Genomic DNA, 27,773 nt, shown 5'->3' with positions numbered 1-27,773 from the left:
CAAAATCGAGAGGCTTGATTGTTTACTTTTTAAGACGTTATGAGCATATTTGAATTTTTCAGACATTAAGGACATACTTGATCCTCAAGTTAAATTTTAGGGACATAAATAACTCCTTTTCCTTTAGTTTTAAGAAGTAACGTCAGCAAGGATGCTTATGTGTATTGCGTGCATCAATTTGTTAGGTAGTATAAAACTTTTCATTAAGACCATCTCCGACCCATACCTATTTTTGGGTTTGGGTCTTGATTTTCAACTGCAACCCATACCTACTTTCCACCCCATTTCTTTGTTTGTGAATAGTAGCAACCCACTTCTTGGTATGCACTATTCACACAAATCCATTTTTTGGTTAATTAGATATTTACTTTTTAATTACAATTTATATAGCTAACTTTGTAAATGTTCATTTTGGTCCAACTTTCCATTAAATACCAATTAAATTTTTAATAATATAATCCAAATTATTTTTATTGGTAAAAATAAAATAAATAAAATAAATTCTTTAAATTAAATACATAAAATTTAAACAACATATTTTTTATTTAAACATACAAATTACGTTACATTAAACATAAATATTACATTATATTAAACATTAAACCGGGTAGATAAATATTATAATTAAACTAATCCTAGAACGGAAATTAACATAATAGTTAATAAACAACATTAAACATTAAAATTAAAATTATTTAATTAATAATCTGCTAAATTGCCCCTCGATCCACCAATATCATGAAAATATTGGCTAAAATTATCTTGTTGCGGTGGCATTTGTTGCTGCTCTCTTTTTTGAATTATTTTTTCTTGTTCAGCTTGAGTAATGGCCCGAATTCTTGGATTAGAAATAGTATTCAAGTCTATGAATAATATTTTGTTTTCTTCTTTCTCTTTTCGAAAGAGAAATTGCTCGTTTTGCATCTTCATTTGTTCTTGCCTATCCGAACCGGACTTTTCAAGCAACTCTATAACCTTATCATTTTGTTTTTTAATGCTAACAATAGTAGAAAATTGCTCGGCCATTTTTCTCTTTAATTTAGCTTTTTTTGACTCCAATGGGCCGTGAAGAACCACCAATGTTATGATCTTCTAAATTATCAGAAAATGGTGACTCCTCGGGAGATTTCGGTATTTGAGATTCAGAAGGAGAATATTCGGACTCGGATGAAATATTGTTGAAACGTGGTAATCGATGAACTTGTCTTGGACTATCTTTTATAGTAGGGAAAAGGTGCAAAAATGACCCTAATGTATAGCCCGCGTCTCATGTTGGCACCTTATGTATTTCGGATCTCAAATATGACCCTAACGTCTTGAAAAAGTATCAAAAATGACCCTTCCGTTAACATTTCCGTTTAACGCCGTACACATTTCTGTTTAACGGCGTCTATTTTTTGTGTTTTTTTGATACTTTTTCACAACGTTAGGGTCATATTTGAGATCCGAAATACATGAAGTGCCAACAAGAGACACGTGGTATACATGAGGGTCATTTTTATACCTTTTCCCTTTATAGTATGCCACGCATGATCAAATTTGAAACCTTTTATAAATAGCGGGTCTTGTGTTAATAGCATTTTCGCTCGCTGCAACTACAATATAATTATAAAAATAATGTCAAGTTAAAAAAAAATTTAAAATTAATTAAAAATAATAAGCATTAAATACTTACAATATCTTCATTCGATGCTCGACTTGGATTCATATTCTCAATTTGTTTGATGCACCAATTCAATTTTCGAACTTCTTTTTCAATAGTTTGAATTCGAGCTTGAACCGAGCGTTGGGTACGCTCCTCCCAACCGTTATTTTTTTCTTTGTTGTATTTGCTCCACACTCGAGACCAAAAAGTATCTGAAGATTGGTACATACCCGTAATTACATCTTGAGATATTTCCATATAAACTTGACACAAAAACACATCCTCATGAACATTATAACCAGAGGATCGACTAGACATCTTGGTAAGCAATTGAATTTATTTATAACGTATGAAATATTGTGTTCTCTTAAGTGATGCAAAACTCTTATTTATAGCACAATTAAAATAAAAGAAGCACAACTTGGATTTCTTACATCAAACCATTGGATCGATTTCTTTAAGCCCCAACCATTTGATTAAATTGTACAAGAATCTAATCAATTATGACAAGTCTCGATTTTCAAGGTGACTTTATCAAATGGTGAAAGTTTTGAAACAAGCACAATTTTGAGTTATTTATGTCAAACAACGTATTGATGCTCTTGGTAGACGTGGTTTATCAACTTTGCAAAAAGTAACAGCTGTATTTCGGATGCTAGCATATGATCTACCTGCAGATGCAACTGACGAATATGTGAAAATAGGCGAGTCAACGGCAATTGAAAGTATGAAACGTTTTTGTCGTGCTATTGTGGAGATTTTTTCTAACAAATATCTGAGATCACCAAATGCTAGTGACATTGCTCGGTTACTCCATATTGGTGAACAACGTGGTTTACCTGGAATGCTGGGTAGTTTAAATTGCATGCATTGGAAGTGGAAAAATTGTCCTACAGCATGGGCGGGACAGTATGCAGGTCGTTGTGGAAAACGAACAATTATTCTTGAAGCTGTAGCAGATTATGATCTATGGATATGGCATGCTTATTTTGGTATACCCGACACTAATAATGATATTAACGTATTGGAGTCATCGCATCTTATTTCCAATTTAACACAAGGTATTTCTCCTCCAGCTAATTATGTTATTAATGGAAAAGAATATAATATGGGTTATTACCTAGCTGATTCTACATACCCAAAATGGTCTACTATTGTACAAACTATTCATGAACCACGTACTCCGAAAAATAAATATTTTTCCATAAAGCAAGAAGCGTGTAGAAAAGATATTGAGCGAGCATTTGTAGTTCTACAAGCACGATTTGCAATTATTGTAGGACCGGCCCGTTTTTGGAAAAAAGATGTATTGCATGATATAATGACATCTTGCATAATAATGCACAATATGATAATCGAGGATGAACACAATTTAAATGCAACAATAACAAATTCAATGAAAGGAGAAATACCGCAAGTTGAAATGGTATTAAATGATGATGCTCGATTTGAAGAATTTCTTGCTCGCCACAGACAAATCAAGAACAAAAATGCACACCTTGCACTTCGTAATGACTTGATTGATCATTTATGGGAAAAATATACTAATGCGGAGGCATGAAGAAGATTGTTTCAATTGTAGTTTTATTATTAATATTTGAATGTAATGTGTTATTTTATTATTAATATTTTAATATAATGTGTTATTATAATTATAATTTTATTGTTTCAATTTTAATTATTATTTATTTTATTTTTTATAATTGGACATTAAATAATATTAAAAAAAATAATATTTAATTTAATATTATTTAAGCATTATTAAATAAATGAATAGATGAGAATGTATGTGTTTAAAATATAAATATAGATGTGAAATGATAAATGGTTAAATGTAGTAGTATTAAATATAAAAGAGAATATATAGAGAATATTCTTTTGGTGTGAAAAATGGAGTGATGGGTTGGAGTAAAAACACTGTAGCAAACCTAAAAGTGGGTAAATTGAAACTTAAAAATAGGTTTTGGGTTGGAGATGCCCTAACAAAATAAAAAATCAAACCAAATTAAAAAGTAAAATTTTGTTTGGAATACTTTTAAGTTTATCTGAAATAAAATAAAATATTGTTTAAATTTTAAATATAAAAAATTAAATTTAAAAATTAAATCTAAACTAAATTATGATATATTACATATTTTAATTATTTAAACATGTAAAAGTATTATATATGCATTTATTTTTCTTAAATTTAAATCAATTCTAAACCAAAAATTTAAAAGTTTATAATAAATAAATTAAGGGCTTTACTGATAAATATCTAATTCACTTATAGTATCCCCAAATATACGGGACTCTTTAAAAATTTGGTGACATCACTTTTAAAATGAAAAGAATTATGCTTATATTTGATTAAGAAAAAAATATCCGCACTTAATATGAGATTTACAATTTTCACAAAAAATTCCCCTATGCGGAACAAACCTATTTTTTCTTCTTTTCAGTTTCGTTCAATACTGTTCCTTTTTATTTTTTTCCTCAAATCTCCACATACCCATTATGTTTCATTTTCATCTCTTCATCTCTACAACATCTGTTTTTTTTATGTTTTTTTAATTGTTCATGTTATGAGAATTTAATGGGTTTTATTATTTTTAATTAAATTTCTAAAATCAATTGAAATCGATTTTAGCTAGAAATCGATTTCAGTTAGAAATTAATTTCAATCTATTTTAGCTTCATAAAATTGCTTAATTTAATTGTGATGTTGTTTTTTTTTTTCATGTTGTTGTTGTTGTTTATTTTATGTTGTTGTTGTTGTTGCTGCAGTTTTCTTTAATCTGTTTTCTCTTACTGCTGCTATTGTTTTCTACAACTACTGCTGTTGTTATTTTCTTAGTATACTTTCGGTATACTTTTTTTATTCCTCCATATAATTTTAATATATTATTTCTTTTTTATATGTTAATGCAATTTATAGATTAAAAAGACAAAATAAATCCAAATCAATTAATTTTAATATAATATTAACAATATTGTTCTTATTTTTCTCAATTTGTTATATGTATTGATTATTTTATTTTTAAAGATTTTAATGGTTTGTTATACCTTTTCAATATTTTATGTATATTATACATTTGATACATGTACTGATTTTTTTTTAATAATTACAATATTTATGCCAATCAAATTATATATACTTTATGTATATTATTTGTATATTTACTGTATTTTTTTAGTGCTTTAGAAATGGTAACACCATTCATTATCAGTATTTGGCGGTACCTTTTTAATTTATATAGCGTGTTTGTATACTTTATATATACTGTCTGTGTACTTTATGCATATTTTTAATATGTAAATTTCTTAAGATAATCTAATACAGGTAGTGCCAACAAATTCAAATCTATTTAATATGATGAATGGGAAGCATACTTTCATAGTAAACTTAAAAAAGATGACATGTACATGCAACACGTTCCAAGCGTATGAGATATAATGTCGGCATGCAATAACATTAGTGAAACACATATACCAAGATGTAATAACTTACTGATTCTAATTATTTAAAAAAGGGACAATGATTACCACTTAGTAATATATAGTGTAACCAATACACAATTATGGACATACTATATAAATTGTTTTAATTTTTATAATTAAAATAATTATTATTACTCACATTATTCAGCATGCTTTATGTATTCTTTATGGAACAAAGGATCACTTTACCCCCTGAACTTGGCGTAAAGTATCAAAAACGTTCAAATTAGCAAACTGGGATTACTTTTACCCTGAACTTGTAAAATTTGGTACAAAAACCCCCTCCCCACTCTCACTTAAGAGAGTGAGATGCACTCTCCGGCTTTCAAAAGTGGTTTTTTTTAAGGTGGTTTTAAATAAAAAAAGGTTTAAAATGGTCCTAATTATTCTTAAACATTTTAAATTAATACCTAATAATTTAAAAAAAAAACATTTTCACCCCTTCAATAATAAGCTTAAAATGACAAATTAACCCTCCAATTTTTATTTTTTTACAATTTTTTTAATATATATATATATATATATATATCAATAATTTCATAAAACCAAAAACCGTAAAAACAATTATACACTAAAAATTAAAATCGACCCCTCGAAATAAAAAAAATCGTTTTCGGGCAAAAACAATTCCGTTTTCAGGCGAGGAAGAACCTCATCGATTGAGAAGAGCTGCTACTCTGGTAAGGAGCAGTAGCCCTTGTAAGAACAAATCGCGTGGATCTATTCTTGGGCAAGAACAAATCAGTTAATATTTCATTTCATTTGTGGAACTAATAAAAAATATTAAATTAAAGTATTTTCATTTTTAAAATTAATATTCAGTATCGTAGATGTATATTTTATATGTATTAAACATATAATTATGTATATTTTATGCATGTGCATTTACAAAATTCACATTATTGAACACATACAATTTATGTACCACACACAATAGGCACACTCTTCCTTTTTCATAATCAACTCAACAATCCAAAGATTGTCATATTTGTAGGTTTGACAATCTTCGAGCCATTATAGTTTTTTTTTCTTCGTTGCACCAATCTTGAAAGGTTTTAACCCAACAATTGTTGTAACATTCATTCTTGTATATATATATGATATAATATATGCATACCTTTTATATACTTTAAATATACTAAAGTCATATTACTCTTCTTTTCTCTCTTTAAATTTCTTCCTCTACTGTAAATTATGCAGAAATATAGCAAACACAAAACATAAAAAAGAGTTACTATAATCACACTACACCAGAAACCTCTTTTAGCGGCAAAAAGATAGTGATGGTTTTAAACAATGCCCCTAATTAATAACACTAATAGAATTAAGGACGTTATTAGGGATGGTTTTGTAATTCGTAGGTAGATAACAACGGTTCAAACCGTCTCAATATATATATATTAGGGTTAAAATAGGAATTTTAAAATTTCTTTCAGCTATACAAATTCTCACTTTCACTTTAAACGTTTTTCTCATTCTCGATTTTACTTCAGTCTCTTTCGCTTTAATCGTTTTTAATTCAAATACTAATCGATTCGTACAATGTAAATGTTTTAATCGATTCAATGATTAATTACAGAGATCGATTTTTCAACTTGTACAAGGATTAGAAATTAGGTTTTTATCGATTCAGCGATTAATTAGGTTTTTTTTCATCGATTGAATACAGAGATCAACATATATCAGCGATCGATTTTTTCATTGATTCGAGGTAATTTCTTTTGGTCTCTATAGAAATCGTTACTTTTAAATTAGTTTTTATTTTAGGTTTTAATAGATTGATTATGATTTTGATTTTAGGTTTCATCTTTTGTTTCTGATTTTGAATGACAGCTGGGCTTGATTTTTTCTTTGTATACTGATAGAATTTGATACAGAATTGAGGCTTTTATCTGCTGATTTTAGTGTTGGGTTTCTAAGTTTGAGTTTCTGATTTAATATTAACAAATTTCAGGTGAAGTTAATAGTTTACACTAATTTACCTCATTTTCAGGTGGAGAACTGAATTCTGATTTAGACTGCTAACATTGTGGTTCATTCTGATTTAAGACTGCTAACTTGTGCTTCTGATCAGGATTACCATCAGGTAACTTTGCTTGCTGTCATTTCAGTGTTGCTATAATGCTCGATTGTTTGTGTGCTATACCTCTTATCTTCAGTTATACATAATAAAAAAATGTTAGTGGTATGAGTTTACTCGAAGGACAAACCATGTTCATGAAAACTAAATCAAACGAGTTTAAATATGCTAACTGGCTTGCTAGTGTGATTATGTCATCAAAGTATCAATGCATAACTTGTTCCACTGAATAAAGTTAATTCATTATGTCTTGAGTTGCTAGTGCTTGTAGTACCTCTTTATATTTGTGCAAGTTAATAAATTTGGAGTGCCTTGTACACAAGAAGGAGCCGTACTTGGATATTTTCTTGGAACTATTGCAACAAATGGGACTCTTGCACCTGTGAATTTCTCTAGATGGGATGATAAACTTATGAAGCCATTTTATCGCAAAATGTTAGCTATCGTTGAGGTATCACATTTTCGAAATTCAAGTTTTTTAGTTTATGATTTCTTTTATATTGACATCGCAAAATGTTACATTGTTAGGAAAAGTTTGAATTTCCACCTGAGACGCATAAATGGGTACTCCAATCGATTAACAAGAAATGGAGGGATCATAAGTTTGATTTGAAGTCGAGAAACTTTCTCTCCAATAAAACTATGGAGCAGATTGAATCATCTATTCCAGAAGGAATTGTGCCTAGTCAATGGCCTACATTAGTCCAATCATGGTTTAGTGAGTCTAATCAGGTTAACTTTTATTTTTTTATCTTCTTGTTTAGATTTTACTAAAGTGTTACCTAATTCAGTACTTTATTTATACAGAGATTAAGTGCAAAAAACACTATGAATGCGCGGCAGAATAAACATAGTCATACTTCGGGCAGGATGAGCTATGCAAGACGGAGAAAAGCAATGGTTAATTTTTATACTTATGCTATTAGTCTTTTAGTAAATATAATTTTAGAGCTGGGAATGAAGATAGATTAGGGAGAAAAACAAATGGCTTGTGTTATTGCTACCTAGGGTTGACCTGACAACTTTCGTATACTTTGATTTGAAATAAATACATACCCTCTACTGAATACATTCCCTCTCTATGGCTGCAGTTTGAGATTTCCTCCATCCGATTCTTAAATCCATATTCCATTTTAATTCTGTTTTTGTTCTTTTGATGTATCTATCCAGATTTTTATTGTTTTAATTAAATATGGTTAGTTAAAAAATAGGTCTCAACATTTATTCAATTAACAATTATGACTTGTATGTAAGGATGTGCATATTAATAATCTAAATGTTCTACTAATATGAATTGATAGTTTTTATTGGATAATATTTTTAAGACAGTTGTTGAAAGCCATTAAATTAGAAAATTAGTATCAAACTGAGAAGGCCTAATGTCTTAAAAAACCCCGATCTTTTAGCCCCTTTTCAATCATACCCCGACGTTGAAAATTTGTCAATTTTACCCTATTTTGCATTTTTATATTTCAATTGTACCCTGAAAAATTAAATTAACGTATTTTGCGTTTGGAAATTTGTTTAAAACATTCTCCATGTCTCGCATATATTAATTGTATATTTTTAAAATTTATTTAAATTTAGTTAAATTAATTAAGAATTTAAATTAGTGTTAATTTGATTATGGTTTTTAGTTAGTTTTTAAAAATAAAGGACTTATTTGTACTTTTTTGAATAAAAAAGAATTTAATTTCATGTTTAGACTTAATAATTGAATGATTTCATCATTTAAGTAAAAAATTTAACAAAAATTAAAATATTGGGGTACAATTGAAAACGGAAAATTCAAAAGTGGGTAAAATTGACAAATTTTCAACGTCGGGGTGGAATTGAAAAAAGGTTTAAAGGTGAGGGTTTTTTGAGTGATTAGACCAACTGAGAAAGATCTCGTGAGAACTAGATTATTTTTTAACACTTGTTTATAAGCATTTATAGTTGGTTAATTCTTATACTTGTGTTATAGTATATATCTATAAAGTAGTTAGTCTTTTTTCTTTTGATTTAGTATACTATAATTATTCAAATATTGTATTACAGGAGAAAGAAGGGAAATCTCCTGATAGACTCACTTTTTATGATATCACTCATAAAAAGAAAGATGGCACTTATGTGGATGATAGCATTAAAAATCTAATGGTAAGTTTTTCTTATTTCATAATAATCAAATATGTTAAAATTTAATTAGTACTAATTATAATATATTGTTTTTACAGGATAAGGCATCTGCCCTTCAGGCTGAACGTAGTCATAATTCTAACAGTAGCATAGCTGAAGTTAACGAGTTATTAATGTGTTTGTTCTCCATATTAATCCCGTCGGATGCCATCCTTCAATGAGATTTTATTTGGTTCGCAGAAAAGCTCCTTCGATTCGAAGTTGTTAAGCTCTTCCCACAGACGGCGCCAATTGATGGATTCCGGCATCTCGACGGCATTAATCCTGCAAAACAGTGTAGATGGCTAATCGGACGGTTTGTCAGATTAGCTCTCCGATGCTTAAGTCAGTTTAGGCTTAAGAGAGAATATTTGTATTTGTTATAAGTTGTGTGTTTAGCCATACCTCAAGCTCCTTTTATAGTAGTCGAATGTATACCTTGCAGAGTTGTAGTAGGAAAGTGATTCCTATTTAGTAGGGTTTGACCCTGATTAGGAGTGTACTTCCTTATTCAGACATGAATCCTATTTAGGAAGATATTCCTAAACAGTCTCGTCTTCCTAAGTTGGAGGCTATCTTCTTTAGTTGAAATTTGTATCCAAATAGGACAGATACTCCGAATATGCGTAGATCTTGGAGATCTTATCCGAATCCCGGGGTCGACGTGCTTTGTCCGAGTCCTCAGGGATTCGGTCTTTATGATGTCGAATGATGTATTCCAGTCAAGGCGGATCCGGTGGATTCGGCCCTTTGGGCGGGAGTTCGGTGTCGTCTGAGAATAGATCTCCTGCGACTCGGCTCCATTATAAGTAGAATAGGATTCGGTATCCATCATTTGATGGATTCCGGCATCTCGACGGCATTAATCCTGCAAAACAGTGTAGATGGCTAATCGGACGGTTTGTCCGATTAGTTCTCCGATGCTTAAGTCAGTTTAGGCTTAAGAGAGAATATTTGTATTTGTTATAAGTTGTGTGTTTAGCCATACCTCAAGCTCCTTTTATAGTAGTCGAATGTATACCTTGCAGAGTTGTAGTAGGAAAGTGATTCCTATTTAGTAGGGTTTGACCCTGATTAGGAGTGTACTTCCTTATTCAGACAGGAATCCTATTTAGGTAGATATTCCTAAACAGTCTCGTCTTCCTAAGTTGGAGGCTATCTTCCTTAGTTGGAATTTGTATCCAAATAGGACAGATACTCCGAATATGCGTAGATCTTGGAGATCTTATCTAAATCCCGGGGTCGACGTGCTTTGTCCGAGTCCTCAGGGATTCGGTCTTTATGATGTCAAATGATGTATTCCAGTCAAGGCGGATCCGGTGGATTCGGCCCTTTGGGCGGGAGTCTGATGTCGTCTGAGAATAGATCTCCTGCGACTCGACTCCATTATAAGTAGAATAGGATTCGGTATCCATCATTAGCCCCCCCGCAAGTGAGCTGAAGTCATGGTATTTTATGCCTTGGAGTATTTCAGCTCTATTTGAGGCGAGTCGTTTTATATTTCGGCGTTCCTTTTTTGCTTCTCGAGCAAGATTCCAGTTTTTCTCCTTTTTCGCCATGTGTCGTTCATCTATTCGTTATTTTTTGAAGGTAGGACATGTGTCCATTCGTTCTATCTTACTTTGTCTTTAAACTGTTGTATTTGTTTCATTTTTCATCTTTTACTTTTGGTTGTTCGAAAGTAGCTTTGCCTCATCTTCAATCTTTAATTCTCGTGTTTGATTTCTTCTTTTGGCGAGACTCTTGGCGAATCTCGTTGATTTATTTTGATGCCTTATCTCCAGGTATTCCTTTGTTCATGTTTTGATTGTTTTTATGTTCTTTAAATTTCTTCAATTGTCTTCTAATTTCCAATCAATTTGTGATTTGATCCATCGGCCTTTTGAATTTTATTTGTTTATCCTTTTCCTCTTTGTTGAGATCCTTCTTGGCGATTCTTTATGGCGAAGCTCATTCTCTTGACGAGACTTATTGTCTTCTTTTAAATATTTTTATAGGCAAAATTCATGTGGCGACTCCTCATCATTCGGCGAAACTTTTATACTATATAAATCTTCATTAGTGGGCGAAACCCTTGTATTGGGCGAAGCCCTTGTACTGGGCGAACCCTTATCTTTGGGTGTTCCCTCAGCTTGGGAGAACCTTCTTTTGTGCGCGAAACCTTATTCTTTTTATTTCAGGATTTTGAACCTTTTTTGTTTAGTACTCGTCCGATTCTTTTTCGTTTTTCCTATGTATTCTTCTTTACTGCTGCATTACTCCTTATTTTCCATTTGTTTTGCTATGTTTGATCTTCGTTGGTTGTGATTTTAAGTCGTTTATTCCTCTTTATTCTTGATGTTCATTCTTCTTTTCTTGGTTTTCGGATTTCAACATTTCTGTGTTCTTTGTGCTTGTCTTTACCTTCATTACTCGAAGTCTTTTATTCCAGCTGATGTTTACTCTTTTAATGAGTAATTGTTTTTTCGAGGTGACTCTTCTTGTTTGCGATTCTTTTTCATTTTGTTCCTTTTGTTTTCTTCATTGGACATATATGAGTCCTTCAAGCTCCTCCACAAATACACTGATCTCATAGGGTATTTATGCCCGTTTTGAGATCAGGTCATTCAATCTATTTCGTCGATTTTCCTTGATTTTAATTCTTTTCGGGTGGACTGCCTTCCTTACTAAGATTTGTTCCTCTGATTTGGGCGAGTTGTTTGTTATTCGTTGATTTGGGCATGTAGCCTTATTTCTTTTGATTTGAGTGAGTCTCCTTATTTTGGCACTTGGCCTTATTTTTACCCGAATCATTTTAGACTCGGTCTTCTGTTTTGAGATCTTTCGCATTCCTTTTGATTGGCATTTTGCCTTTCTTTCGCATTTCTCTTATTTTTCGGCGTTTTTCTTTCTTTCGCATTCCTCTATTTCTTGACATTTTCGTCTTTCGCTTTATTTTGCTTTATTTAGTTGATTCGCCTTTCGTTTTATTTTGCTTCGAGTTGATTTTGATCTTTGATATTTCGCTTTTAGAGTTAATCTAAACTCTGTTTTTGGCGTTTTGCTTTTATTTTTAGAGTAAATCTATACTCTGGTTTTTGGGCGTTTCGCCTTTATTTTAGAGTAAATCTATACTCTGGTTTTTTGGGCGTTTCGCCTTTATTTTAGAGTAAATCTATACTCTGGTTTTTCAGCGTTTCGACTTTATTTATTCCGATTCCTGTCTGCTTTGCTGCGTTGTATGAATTAAAGATAGTTCGCACCATTGGGTATGACAAACGTCTATACTTGACAATGGGCGATTGGCACCGTCGGGTATGACAAAAGATCTATATTTGACGACGGGCGATTGACACCATCGGGTATGACCAAAAGTCTATACTTGATGATGAGCCTTTTGACTTCTATCTTATTCATCCTTCTTTCCCTCTTGGGGTTTTCTTCAAGGTTCAGACGAATCTATCTTCTTTGTCCCTCTTGGGGTTTTCCTTTGAATGAGTCTTCTTTGGATGATTCATCTTTGTCAAGCTTTATTTTCTTTTTTTGTTGTTTTCTTGGTTTACTCTTTTTGACCGAACCTTATTAAGGCGAGTCTCTTCTTGTTTAACCTTTGGCTTATTCTTCTTTGGCGGAGCCTTCTTTGTTTATTCTTTTTGACCGAGTCTTATTAAGGCGAGTCTCTTTTTGTTTAAGCTTTGGCTTATTCTTCTTTGGCGGAGCCTTCTTTGTTTATTCTTTTTGACCGAGCCTTATTAAGGCGAGTCTCTTCTTGTTTAAGCTTTGGCTTATTCTTCTTTGGTGGAGCCTTCTTTGTTTATTCTTTTTGACCGAGCCTTATTAAGGCGAGTCTCTTCTTGTTTAAGCTTTGTCTTATTCTTCTTTGGCGGAGCCTTTTTGGTTTATTCATTCGTTTTGCCCGAGGTCTTTTCCTTCATTTTTGCATCGCTTGGTTCTTCATGATCTCAAGTGGTGTTCTCTTTATTGATTTCTTTCTCCATCTTCATTATTGTTCTGGGTAAAATTCATTTGATTTCTGATTTTTTCTCTTTTTTCGGCCTTTATATTTATTTTTTCTTTTATTTTCTTCATCTTCTATGTTTGTATTTTATAAATTTTTGACTGGTCCAATAATAGACTTCACGATATAATATAAATTTATCATATAGAGTTGTGTTCAAGATAGCAAGCAATCTTAATAAATTATGTAGGATATGGTCCATTCTCACATTATAAATTATTATTAAACGGTTTTATTATTTATAAAGATATTGTATATTCAAGTAATAAATCTATTACTTGATAAAGGAAACTAATGATTCCATATGCTACATTTGATTATTTTCTTCTTAGCTAATTAGTCTTTTGTAGTCATGCAATATATTCTTTTTATATGATTTCCTAATTAGCAAAGATCTCATATATATATAGATATTTGTACTCATCTGTTTAACTAAAATATTGTAAAGTTATTCATATTTATATCTTTCCTAAAAAGAAAAGATCTCATATAGTTATATGTATGTGCTTAGTTAAATCATTGTAAATTTATTATGTATAAATATTTCCTAATAAGTAAAGATCTCAAATATTACACTAAGGCAAAATATATATTTTGATAGATCTTATATTGTAATTTCGATTAATGCAAAAATAATTGTAAATTATAATATATTAATTTAGAAGAAATCATGCGAGATGGGCAATATGCTGAAATCATGACACGAGCAATTAATTTCACATGTAATAAAATATTTAATGAGTTTGAGAACTTATCATGATTTAGCTCCCGTTGATAATAAGATAATATTTCTGATTCGTCAATTCCGGATACGATTTTGGTGATGTCTGATGATTCTCCGCCGGGATGTAGTATTTATTTGTTGGAGTTTTTTCTAAATTCTTTAAATTTATCAAAAATTGATTTCTCTGCTTCCTTCGTCTCGTACATATTTCTTGGCCACCTATTTAATTAAATTTGACGTGCTTCCTTCCTTGGTTACATGCTCTCTGGCCATCCTTTTTATTATATTTGACGTGCTTGCTACTCTCTGGCCATCCTTTTAACTATATTTGACGTGCTTGTTACTTCTCTTCATTAATCTTCCTTTTTTTTCTTTTCTGGGCCATAATGTGACCTCTGTTTCTTCTTTTTAATTTCGATAATGCTCCATATTTTTAATTCTTCCAATTTGGCAGATCTCTTATATTAATGTGTTTGTTCTCCATATTAATCCCGTCGGATGTCATCCTTCAATGAGATTTTATTTGGTTCGCAGAAAAGCTCCTTCGATTCGAAGTTGTTAAGCTCTTCCCACAGACGGCGCCAATTGATGGATTCCGGCATCTCGACGGCATTAATCTTGCAAAACAATGTAGATGGCTAATCGGACGGTTTGTCCGATTAGCTCTCTGATGCTTAAGTCAGTTTAGGCTTAAGAGAGAATATTTGTATTTGTTATAAGTTGTGTGTTTAGCCATACCTCAAGCTCCTTTTATAGTAGTCGAATGTATACCTTGCAGAGTTGTAGTAGGAAAGTGATTCCTATTTAGTAGGGTTTGACCCTGATTAGGAGTGTACTTCCTTATTCAGACAGGAATCCTATTTAGGAAGATATTCCTAAACAGTCTCGTCTTCCTAAGTTGGAGGCTATCTTCCTTAGTTGGAATTTGTATCCAAATAGGACAGATACTCCGAATATGCGTAGATCTTGGAGATCTTATCCGAATCCCGGGGTCGACGTGCTTTGTCCGAGTCCTCAGGGATTCGGTATTTATGATGTCGAATGATGTATTCCAGTCAAGGCGGATCCGGTGGATTCGGCCCTTTGGGCGGGAGTCTGGTGTCGTCTGAGAATAGATCTCCTGCGACTCGGCTCCATTATAAGTAGAATAGGATTCGGTATCCATCAATTCTTATACTTGTGTTATAGTATATATCTATAAAGTAGTTAGTCTTTTTTCTTTTGATTTAGTATACTATAATTATTCAAATATTGTGTTACAGGAGAAAGAAGGGAAATCTCCTGATAGACTCACTTTTTATGATATCACTCATAAAAAGAAAGATGGCACTTATGTGGATGATAGCATTAAAAATCTAATGGTAAGTTTTTCTTATTTCATAATAATCAAATATGTTAAAATTTAATTAGTACTAATTATAATATATTGTTTTTACAGGATAAGGCATCTGCCCTTCAGGCTGAACGTAGTCATAATTCTAACAGTAGCATAGCTGAAGTTAACGAGCAAATCTTTCAAGAAGTAATGGGTAAAGAGCACAATGGTCGTGTGAGGGGTTTAGGGTTGGGACCAACCCCGAGAAGTTATTTTGGAGCATCGTCTTACAATGTGGGAGAAAAATGGAATGCTTCTACAAATTCAAGCAACTTAAATAAAGTGGAAACACTCAAGGAAACACTCCAAGAGATGACAGCCAAATATGAAGAAGTGAACAAGAAATATGAAGTCTTATCAACCAATCACGAAGGAGTATCTCAAACGCTACGTGCTTTGGCAAGCTTTGTATCTAAAAAGTTTCCCGGACAACATTGGATGCCAACATATTTGAACAAGAATCAGGTATATGCATATTTACTTTGTTTAATAAAATTGTTAGTTGCATACATATAAGTGAACGATTTTATTATACTTTAGAATATTAATTAGTTTGATATTATAAATTATTAGGTTAGTGATCATGGTAGCGGTGGAAATGTGCAACATGATGCTTCATCACGTTCAAGTCATGGTTTTGCTAGCAATGAAGCTTGATATATCATCTGGTAGGTGTCCTTTTCATTATTGGCTTCAGCTTTAAATATCAAAATTCTTGCATAGCATCCATGTTTTTAGATAGTACCATGGCCTGTGAACTTTTTGCTTCTGTGTTTGTGCTTTTAAAAACTTAATGTGATTGATTTCTATTTTTTTCTTGAAATGGTGTTAATTTGATGCCCCTTGATGATAAGAAGTCTGGCTTGCATGTCAGTTTTTGATTGGTACTTTATGTCCTGATCTTTGTTTTAGTTCTTTTTTTCTTCTTTTTCTTTGAATGTTTTTAGTCATTTTTATTCAAGCTTTACTTGTATGCTAAAGTAAATTTCAAAATGATTACATTTATGGAGAGAATTTGTACTTTAAAATCAGTTTATATGGCAGATCAATCTCTACTGCTCTTATGCTTTCCTATTGTTGTGTTGAAAGTAATAGAAAATGTGGATTTCTGACATTTGGGGATTGCGATCCGAGTTCTTATTTTTTTGTCTTCTTTTCCACTATTGAAGATGACTATACATCATTTACACGGTTTCAAATTTCATTTTAAATTTCCCTGCAACCATCATTTACAGAGATTGGGATCTGAGTGCTTGTATTTAATCTCCCTGCAACCATATCAAGTTATTTACATCCAAATACATATATGAAGTTGTATGTTCGTAGTTTCAATTTTGAAGCTGTTTATTTTCGTAGTTTGTTTATTTTAGTAGTTTCAGTTCTAAAGTTGTAAGTAACTTCAGTTGTTTGCTTGATTGTAAGTAACTTTAGTTATTTTATGATTTTAGCGTTAAGTTTTATATAATAGTATGAGTGAAAGTAATCCTAATCTTAGAATTCTTTGACTATAAATATATTCTATTTCTCGTGAATGTAGGATATTATTGGAAGGATACATAGAGATTCGGAGAAGCTATGGATCAAAAGCTACAAGATATGAAGCACGTTCAATTTTGAAAATTTTTAGACAAGAAATTACTCTATTGATTCTACTTTAACTTGTATATTACAACTAAAGATACGAATTAAGTAGACATTATATTAAAAATATATGAAATAGATATTATAATTACAAGTTTATGTGTTTGTTTTTATTATTGATATTTTAGGTTTTAAGTGTTACATATCGATTATGTGTTTGAAGTATATTTGGAAAATATTCATTTCCTAAAACTGTTTTTCAATATTTTTATCTTTACTCGTAGGGGCGGTTTAAACCGCCTCAAGGAATAAACAAGAGACGGTTTTAGATAACCATCTCTGGATTTTAATAATTCTTCTTTATTTTATAGGGGCGGTTATAACCGTCTCTAGATATCGCCTCAATAGAAAAACTTACCCCGGCGGTACCTAAAACCGTCTCTAATTTATAGCTACGGCTACATAGGCGACGCTCATGTGGCGGTTAGGAAAAGTGTCCCTAGTTTTTGTAGAGACGGTCAAAACCGCCCCTAGAGGCAATTAAAACCGTCTCTATAGGTAAGATTTGGTGTAGTGTGCATGTCTTGTTTCCATTTCTCTTCAATATTTGTTTCAATAGCCTATCATAATCATCATGGTCATCCATCGTCGGTTTCCACCAATATTTCTTCGTCGGCCGCTGCACAACCACCCATTCTACAAATTAATATAATATGTCAGTAAAATTTTAAGAGCAAAATTACCAAGGTGAAGAACAATCACAAGCTACCTTATCAGTTTCAATTTATCTTCTATGGCAGCCACAAGCAGTACAAGTAAGTGAAGCAATTGTACCCTCCTCACCATTACTAGCCATGAATTCTCTGCATCCATCGACAACATAACCTCCAACATTGGCCGCATGATTCTTTTGATACTCTCCATATCGAATGTAATTAATAATTTTGGAAGGGTGACTATTTTTCAAACTTTCAAAATTTTGTACGTATTGTTACAAAAAATTACACAAAATTACCGTCTTGCGTATTTGTGTAATTTTTTTTTCAAGTGTATTATCTAATTTCCTCATAAATTAAACTGAATAAATTAATTTTGTTTGATTTATTTTTAAATCACTTTAATTTGGTGCACACCTTTACCTCTTTGTAATAGTGGTGTCCAACAAAGAAACGATAATAATTAGATTCGATGTTGTGTTTAATTAATAATTTATAAGTTTAACATTTTTCCTTACTTATAATTTAATATATAAATCAAAGGAAAATGTTTTTTAAAATTGCATGCATTTAAATTAAATTTTCAGCAATTTTTAATCATCTCCACTAGCGGCCTGCCATACGACAGGAGGGGCCATGATCCCCTGAAAATATTTAATATACATTTATGTTTTATTTTATTAGACTTTCTTTTATTCATATATAAATATTGGTTTGATTATTAATATTTTAACCTTATTTGGATATGATTTTTATTCTATTTATATATAATTGAAGTTTTAATTATGTCTTGTGCAGTTTTGAAAATTATCGATTCATATTTTAATTTTTCTTTTACTTTTATTAGTTGCTTTGAAATTCTACTTATTCATAAATTATTTTGGAAATTGTATTCCACCATTAAAATAAAATAAAATAAAAAAATTAAATTGAAATATAAAAAATTTAAATAATATTTTTTAAGTGAGACAACACAAAAGTGCTTAATCAAAAATTTTAAATGAGGCGGAATTTTCTTTAAATTGTTGAAAATGTTATTTTAATATATTAAAGCTAAATATATCAAAATAACGTTTTAATATATTAAAATAATATTTTGAACAATTTAAAGAAAACACTAATAATCAGGTAAAGATACAAATTTCTTCAACAATGAAAAAAATAATTTTTTTTATCAAAAATAAATTTACACTATATTAAATATTAGTTGTTGATGTTAATTTTTTGGAAATCCATTTTCAATCCACTGGCTGGAAAAGCGATGAGGCGAACTCTGCAAATGTAAAGATTAGTGTGGACAGCCGGACCAACACTCCCTTGCAAAAATAAATAATTTAAATATATAGTCAAATGTATATTTATTTATTTATATATAATTTTTGTGAAAAAAAATCTTTATATCAACCAATAGAAACATAATGCAAAGAACGCATAATAGAATTGGAATATTTGAATTCCGGTAAATAACATTAAATAGAAAGTTTACGATCTTTAAATCTATTAGTATATACAAAATTATTGAATTCGTGACAATAATTAGGTAATACAAATTGTTACATAATCAAATCCGATTAAGAGGGACCTACATCATACAAGGAGACCACTCTAAAAAGAGAGAGTAGTACGTATTTTTGTTAGTCCCACATGATGATTTGGTCCAGATATGGTTCTTGCTGGCATTTCGAAATATTTCTCACAAAGTAACAATTAATATTATTAGCAAAAATATAAAAAAAAATCCGAACACTATTTCAGCAAATTCAGGCAAATTGGTCAAAATATCAAATAATTAACGAGTGGGACCCAATTAATTATGTGGACATGTTAATTCCTGGTCGATTGATGCTCCAAATTTAAAGCAATATAATTAAAAAAGGCTTAATTGCACCAAAAATCACCAATTTTCGCGTGTTTTCAGTATTTTACAATGTTTTTAAAACCGGACCGGAACGGAAACCGGCTTCATCGAGGGTTCATGGTTCAACCGGTTCAACCGGGTTGGATCGGATTTTTTAATTTTATTAAATATAAATTATTTAAATAAAAGATATAATATTATAAATAAAAATATGATAGAATATTTAAATAATACTATTTTTTAGAATTTTTTATGTAAAAATTAAAATATAATTGTAGATAATTAATGTTTAAGAGTATATAAAATAATTATTCTATATAAAAAAATTCAATTTTAGTAAAAAAAATTATTATTAAAACAAAATTATAAAAGTTTTTAAATTGACAACCATAATATAAAAGTTTAATAATAATATGATATGTTTTAATGAAAAAATATTATCAAACTTGATTTAGTTAAACATAATTATAATTGGTTAATTTTTAAAAATATTTAAAATAAATGTTTTTTTATAAAAAATAGACAACTTTCTAAATTTTTAATTAATAATTGTTTAACTGAAAACTAATAAGTATATTGTTTTTTAGAATAAAAATATTAAGTGATTAAAATTTTGATGAATATTTCGTAATGAAAATATTTATTGTTCTGAATGTAATTATACATAAATACTTTGTTAATTATATTATGTGTATTCCTTTTTTTATGCTGAAAAAATAAATTGAAATGTGATTTAGAAAAAAGAATATTTATAGGTTGTAGTGTCTTGAGAAAATAAAAAAGGAAAGAAAGAGAGTTAAAATATCACATCAAGTCACATCACATGGGAAAAGAAAATATAAGACCTGGACAACACTTATATTTTTGGGACAAAGCAATGCTATTTTTGACCAGCTTATTCAAAAACCGGATTCTACCGGTTTGATTAAAAAATCGGATTTCACCGATTCAACCCGTTTTTGTCCGATTTTTAGTATTTAGGAGTTTTAAGTTGTAACCGGACCGGACTGAGGGCCGGTTCCCGGTTAATCCGGTCCGACCGGCCGGTCCGGTTTTTAAAACATTGGTATTTTATATAATTTTTTTCTTAGCATAAAAAACCATCAACTTTCATTTTTTGGCATATTCGTCCACATAACCGTTTTCTTTGAAAAATTAAGCGCAAAACGGCGCCGTTTTAGCGCAAAACGGCGCCGTTTTACATTTAAAAACGGTATCGTTTCACATCCCGTGAAAAAATATGCCAAAAAATGAAAGTTGATAATTTTTTATGCAAAAAAGAAGATTATATTAAATATCAAAAACACGCAAAAGTTGGTGATTTTTATGCAATTAAGTCAAAAAAAAATTGAACTTGTATTGATCAATTTTTTTTTTCATTCTAGTTGAGTTAAAAAAAAACAATATTATAATTCAAATACAATAATATTTTTTTAACCAAAGGAAAATGCTTCATTAATAGAAGTGTCAAAAGTACAGAATATGTGACTCCTCAAAATAACTGAGAGAGTCAGTCTAAAAGTAAAAGATGATTATTGCAGAAGCAGTCATCGAGAAGGGCTTGTTTGGCCACCATGTGGGCCACCCAATTACAATCATGATAGACATACTGAAATCTAACTTTTGAAAATTGAGAAATTAGGCTAATGATATCAATTAAAACCACTCCACCATCTCTATCGTCGGTACAGGAGGATTTAACTGCATTAATAGAAATTTGACAATCACCTTCAAAATTAAATGATGATAATCTGTCTGCAGCAATTCCTCCATTGATGTCCGTAATTCCAGCGCTTCTACCACATATGGCTTCGAATACAATAATTGAGATAGCATGTATATATTTTTACTTTGTATCATATGTATTTTACGTATAGAAATATATGTTTCCAACAGAATCATAAATCGACGACTTCAGTGCAAAACTTCTATGAAGAAATAAAAAAACTGATGATGAATTACCGCTTAAGCGGTTTCAGACTTCACAATTTTAGTTCCAGCCGCCGGTTATAAAATTAAAAAAATAATTTTTTAAAATTAAATTTATAATACTTAAAATTACTATGAACTTAGGATAAATAATTAATTATACTTAAAATCAAAAAAAGTTTTTTAATTTAGGCTAAACTTATTCCTTGTACTACATCATTTTTATTCAAAACGTCCTTGTACTATTTTTTTCTTCTTCCGGTCCCTCTACTTACTTATTTTTAATTGTTGGTAGACTCAGTAAGGGTTAATACAAGGTTTGTGAAGGGTTTAGGACCCGAGTTTGTAAGTCTGATGTCAGATGTGAACAGGGATTTGGTATAGTTGATCGATATTGCTCGACAGATCGAGACTTCCCTGATTCAATTTGGAAGACTTCCAGATCCTTCAGGTGAAGTGCTGATCAAGAGTGACCGTGTTCATATGGTGCAGAGTGCTCCAGTACAATCTTATGTTGGAAATTTCCCTAGACCCTAGTGCAATCGAGATGTAAGAGAGGCAGACATGGTAATCGAACTAGAACTTCCGGAGTAAGGTTTGGCGCTAAGACAACGGGTGGTGTAGGAGTTGGAACGCCCTTTTGTCAGACATGCAACAAGAGGCATTTATGGAGTATGCCGTATTGTCTCAGGAGCGTGTTTCAATTATGGCCAACATGGTCACTTCCTTAAAGATTTTTTGCGGCAGATACCCCAAGGTTTGATGACCACAGTCGCACAACCATCTTACAATCAGCAGAGACTTGCGTATAAGACAGTGCCCGGATATGGTCGGACGGGGAGTACATTTACTGGCCAGAAAGGTCGAGGTTATGGGAATCGAGGAGGAAGGAATGGTGGAGGTCGTGGAACTGTTCAGACTTCACAGGCTGGTGGGAGTTAGGCCAAAGTCTTTGTATTAAATCCTCAGGAGGCTCAGACTTCCAATGCTGTTGTGCAAGGTACATTCCTTATCGCTTCTCAAGATGCATTAGTTTTGTTTGATCCGGGTCCTACGAATTCATTTGTTTTGCCCAGTTTTATGGTTAAGTTGGAAAGGCAGCCCGCTTATTTACAACGTCCTTTGTCAGTAGCTACCCCAGTAAGCGAAAGTATAGAAGTTAGCATAGTTTATCCTTCTTGTCCTCTGAGTGTTCAGAGGCGAGAGATGGTTGCTGAATTTATTTTGCTATAAGTATTAGCGTTCGATGTGATACTAGGAATGGATTGGCTAGCCCAGCACTATGCCAATGTGGATTTTCGTAAGAAGATGGTGGCGTTTAGTCCGCCGGAAGTTGAACCTATTTCAATCCAAGGTGAGAAGTTGGAATCTTCTATGAATATTGTTTCTGCCATTAAAGCATGTAGAATGCTAAGTAAGGGATGTTATGGATTTTTGGTCATTGTGCGAGATGTAGAAAACAAAAGTGGGGAGGTACAAGATGTACCAGTGGCATCGGAATATTCTGATGTTTTTCTAAAAGAATTTCTTAGATTACCACCAGATCGAGTTTTGTATCGAGTTGGCTCCTGATACAAAATCAATATCTATACCTCCTTATCAGATGACGCTAGCGGAGTTAAAGAAAATTATCGATCAACTAGAAGAGTTTCTTGATCGTGCATTCATAAGACCGAGTTTTTAGTGATGTCATTTGGATTGACCAATGCACCAGCGGCTTTCATGGACTTAATGAATCGAGTGTTCAAGCCGTTCTTAGATCAGTTTGTCATCATGTTCATTGGAGATATTTTGATATATTCGCGTTCGGAGGAAGAGCACGTGAATCATTTGCAATTAGTACTCCAAGTGTTAAGAGAGCATCAGCTCTAAGCCAAGTTTTCCAAGTGTGAATTTAGGCTTAAAGAAGTGGCGTTTCAGGACATGTGGTGTCTCAAACTGGAATCATGGTTGACCTAAAGAAGATAGAAGATATTTCATAATGGAAAAGACCTAATTCAGTCACGGAGATTCGTAGTTTCCGAGAATTTGCAAGATACTACAGGCGGTTCATGCAGGATTTTTTAAAGATCTCGGCACCATTGACAAGATTAACTCAGAAGAACTCTAAGTTTGATTTAACGAATAAGTGCGAAGTCAGCTTCTTAAAAATGAAGGAGTGCTTAACGAAAACACTAGTGTTATTATCACCTGAAGGAACGGAGGGATTCATAGTTTACTGTGATGCTTTAAGAATTGGATTAGGATGCGTCTTAATACAGCATGGTCGAGTAATAGCCTATGCTTCTTGCCAGCTAAAGAAACATGAAATGAACTGTCCGACCCATGATTTAGAATTAGCCGCGGTGATTTTTTTGATAAAGATTTGGAGGCACTACTTATATGAAGCAACATGTATGCTCTCTTTAATGTGGTGTCTAGAGAATGAGAAAAGGCAACCTCTATTTATAGGCAAGAGTTTATAGAAAACTCCGACACCTCACATGCTAGGTGTCACACATCAAGTAAAGGTGTTGCCACCATAAGACACCTCACATGCTCACACACCAAGCATAGGTGTTGCCACCATACAACACCTCACATGCTAGGTGTCACACACCAAGCATAGGTGTTGCCACCATACGACACCTCACATGCTAGGTGTCACACACCAAGCATAGGTGTTGCCACCATCTGACACGTTAGATGCTAGATGTCACACATACAGAGACATGCATGACATCATCACATGACATCATCACATGACATCATCGCATGACATCATCGCATGAAATCATCGTGACATCATCACGTGACATCATCTCATCACTAATCACATTAACTTGGATAAAATTTAATTGGGTGCCTACTAATTTATAACTCTTACAAATTAGTCCCTAATTTATACTTGTTTTTCATCTTAGATTGATTTCTGAGATATGCTAGTATCTATATGAAATCGATCTCTCGTAAACTCAATCTGTTACACATCCTATTGTGTGTGACTAACTAGGTTCACATCTATATGGAAACGAGAGATATAAGATTCGCCTTTCTTATATTTAATAATTAAATCCCATTAATTATTAATTCTCGTAGATCGAGAGTGACGTCTAGCAACATATTACGACCCCCAAATAGATATGAATGTTTCGATGCATTCTTTATGAACCCATGTTCATAATTACCGTACACTCAAAATTCCCTTCATCTAAGATTCCGATCTCGACTAGTGTCACAGTTAAGTCAAACACTGTTTGTCTTGATCATATGACCTCATCTCTCAGTTCTTATTCTTGATAAATATGACTTCCACTAGAAATAACTTTCTAATTAAGTCATATACACCTGCACAGGTTTTATCATCCATCAAGAACAATTTGAGATAGCATAGAATCTTTTCTCCGTTCATCCAGAGTGATAAATCCTCTCTTGGTTAAACCCCTATCTCCATATACAACTAACTAGAACCAACACATCCCGAGACCATAGCTCATGAAAGAACTAGAGATAAGGAGTATCAAACTCTAATCACCTATATAGAAGATAGTGTCACCCCAAGTCAAAGGATATCCGTACAATTATGAACTAGATGACATTAAATTGACTTTGATGAAATACCATGTATAAGTCATCTAGCGTCACTTATTCGACTCACTCAAACCCTTTGAGTGTCCACATGTTTATTCTTATCCTCATCAAGTAATATGAGAATCCTACTTTTTATAATTAGTAACTCTTTACTAATCATGAGAATAAACAGAGGTGACGATCTTTCTGGGATAATGCGATGCCCTTATTCGTAGGACCCTGTCACGACCCAAATTATTGAGCCGCGACCGGCGCTAGGGAATGGGAGTGGTAGCTCCAAAACCCGTAGCAAGCCTGAAAATACATACTAATTTTTTTTTCGCAAATCAAATTATATCTCGTATATCATAATAATATCAAAATATACACGACCCCTGTTTGAAATACATATCAGAGTTAAAGCGCTTCATAAATAGAGTCTGACTATTCTAAACTACTGCGGACTTGCTAGAATGAGAACCTAGTCTCATGACTCGTACTACTTCCGAGAATTAAAACTTCGGAAGCTTCATTCTCCACATCATACCTAACTCAACCTGTAAAAATTGGAATAACAACGGGGTCAGTATAAAACTGAGTGAATACATTTAATTACAAGCAATATTACATAAAGAGTGAAAACGTTTGAAAACCTCTTTATATAGAAAGTATTCTTTTTGGATCATAATTCATACGATCTTACTTCGTATATTCACTCATACCTTTATAGGTCAGGTACGTGTCATAAACTAAGCGGTTATGTTATAGACGTACTTGATATACTTGCTTCATTCTTATGTCTTATGTACGTTTATACTACGTACATACTTGACATGTTTTCTTTACTGTTATAGTTTTGATTATCTTTATTCTTCTCATAAAGTTTCTCTGATTTTATCTTTCTGACATCGATAGCAAAGCCAACCGATGTAATCACTTCTCTGACATCGATAGCAAAGCCAACCGATGTGTTTTTCATATCTGACATCGATAGCAAAGCCAACCGATGTGTTTCACATATCTGACATCGATAGCAAAGCCAACCGATGTGTTTTTAATCATCTGACATCGATAGCAAAGCCAACCGATGTATCTGATATCATATCTCAATTATTGCTCTTATCTCATATTGATTCTCGATATATTACGCTTGATTTTATCTTCATATGAGTCCCGAGGACTATTATCGAGAATGGATAAGATACAGGTCTCGGGATTCCTCTACCGAGATCAACATTGTATCTTAGTTCTTATATTTGGTTGTACCATCGTACAAATTCTTGTTTTACGCTTATTATTTAATTCTATTTTCCGTTCTATTGTATTGATCCTTTATGGACCATGACATGCACATTCCAATCTACAATCATACATCTATAACACACGCACGTATGGTTATTCGTTATAATTAAAAGTACGTATGGGGACGTACTATGTTTCTTTATAACATATGAATAATAGTACATATAGGAATGTACTATACTTTTCTCGTACATATTTGGTTCGATACTTGTATATTGCTTAACCCCTTTCCCAGTATTTTAAACATATATGTTCTTTTCATCTATTTATGTTATTCTTAAAATAACGCAGTACGGAAAGTAATCATTTTCAAAACATACATACATGTACTTTTTCAAACATATATTAAACATATAAGTATTCATATAGTCGTCCGTATATGAAAATACGCGACTTTATGAATATTAACGAGTAATTAAAATGTACTCACAGTGACTGCTATCCAATCTACCGCAATGCTACCAATCTATCACACAGGTTCTATGCATTGTCCGATCTTGTAGCTATTCCAGCTCGTCGGCCTGGTAGCTCGTCGGTACGCCCATTACTTATCCAAATTACCTGTACGTTTAATTCATAAACGTAAACTTTAGGGTTTACTTTCATTTCGATGAAGTTTCAAGGAGTTTTCAGGACAATGCGCAGGTGCTGCCTGCACACTGACACTGTTTAGTAAAACGACGATCTCTCCCAATTGAACCGTTGGATCGACATTAAATTTGACAGACGCGTTCCTAAGAGGCAAATCTATAAACTGACCGTTGGGATTTTGAATCTGGCAAGTTTTAGGTAGTGTGCGAACGCACACAATAGGTGTGCGAACGCACACCCTAATTTTAAGGAGTGTGCGAACGCACACTTAATGTGTGCGAACGCACACTCTTAACAGCCCCCAGAAAGTCGTTTTCCGGGGCTTTTCAGCCATCCCGATGTGCTATACATTCAACTATACAAAACCCGCATCTCGGTTTTCATTAGAACGCTATAATAACTTCAAAAACGTCGAATTCAATCCTAAAACTCAATCTCACTAAAACAGCAATACATATTCGATTTTTAACCAAATTTCTTGAAGATTTACCTTGAAACGAAGCTTAGGATCGATAGAGGATTCGATTCTGAAGAAATCGCCGCGAAAATCACTCGATTCGGACGTCGAACGGCGAAACGGCGGCGAAACGACGGTAATCGGCGTTATTTCCTTCACTCTCTCGATCTTTCTTCTGCTCCTGATTCATATCCTCATTTCTTATATAACATGGCTAAAATGCCACTTTAATTCTTGTCCTTTTTGTTTACTATTCTTTATCCTTTAAACTTCTCTTTTGTACGATTTGGTCCATAACTAAATCGATAAATTCTTTTATTATAACTTATACG

General features: G+C 32.3%; 3 protein-coding genes across 3 annotated transcripts; 2 read left to right on the top strand and 1 right to left on the bottom strand.

The window, feature by feature from the left end:
- Positions 1-1,039: 1,039 nt before the first annotated feature.
- On the bottom strand, positions 1,040-1,963 carry LOC126672655 (uncharacterized). Its single transcript, XM_050366609.1, has 3 exons — positions 1,676-1,963; positions 1,505-1,595; positions 1,040-1,215 (listed from the first exon to the last, which is right to left on the bottom strand). Exons 1-3 carry the CDS (start codon positions 1,961-1,963, stop codon positions 1,040-1,042), a joined length of 555 nt encoding a protein of 184 aa, XP_050222566.1.
- Positions 1,964-2,148: 185 nt separating this feature from the next.
- LOC126672654 (uncharacterized) lies at positions 2,149-3,343 on the top strand. Its single transcript, XM_050366607.2, has 3 exons — positions 2,149-2,170; positions 2,218-2,496; positions 2,707-3,343. Exons 1-3 carry the CDS (start codon positions 2,149-2,151, stop codon positions 3,204-3,206), a joined length of 801 nt encoding a protein of 266 aa, XP_050222564.1. The 3' UTR covers positions 3,207-3,343.
- Positions 3,344-3,543: 200 nt separating this feature from the next.
- On the top strand, positions 3,544-7,979 carry LOC126672653 (uncharacterized). Its single transcript, XM_056105048.1, has 7 exons — positions 3,544-3,583; positions 4,412-4,491; positions 4,822-4,834; positions 6,991-7,031; positions 7,143-7,211; positions 7,477-7,656; positions 7,734-7,979. The coding sequence occupies exons 1-7, from the start codon at positions 3,544-3,546 to the stop codon at positions 7,977-7,979; spliced, it is 669 nt and encodes a 222-aa protein (XP_055961023.1).
- Positions 7,980-27,773: the final 19,794 nt, after the last annotated feature.

This window comes from Mercurialis annua, linkage group LG3, assembly GCF_937616625.2.
Source record: "Mercurialis annua linkage group LG3, ddMerAnnu1.2, whole genome shotgun sequence".
NCBI classification, from domain to species: Eukaryota; Viridiplantae; Streptophyta; class Magnoliopsida; order Malpighiales; family Euphorbiaceae; genus Mercurialis; species Mercurialis annua.
The sequence above is the reverse complement of the archived record's forward strand: the minus strand, read 5'-3'. Positions and strand labels throughout refer to the sequence as shown.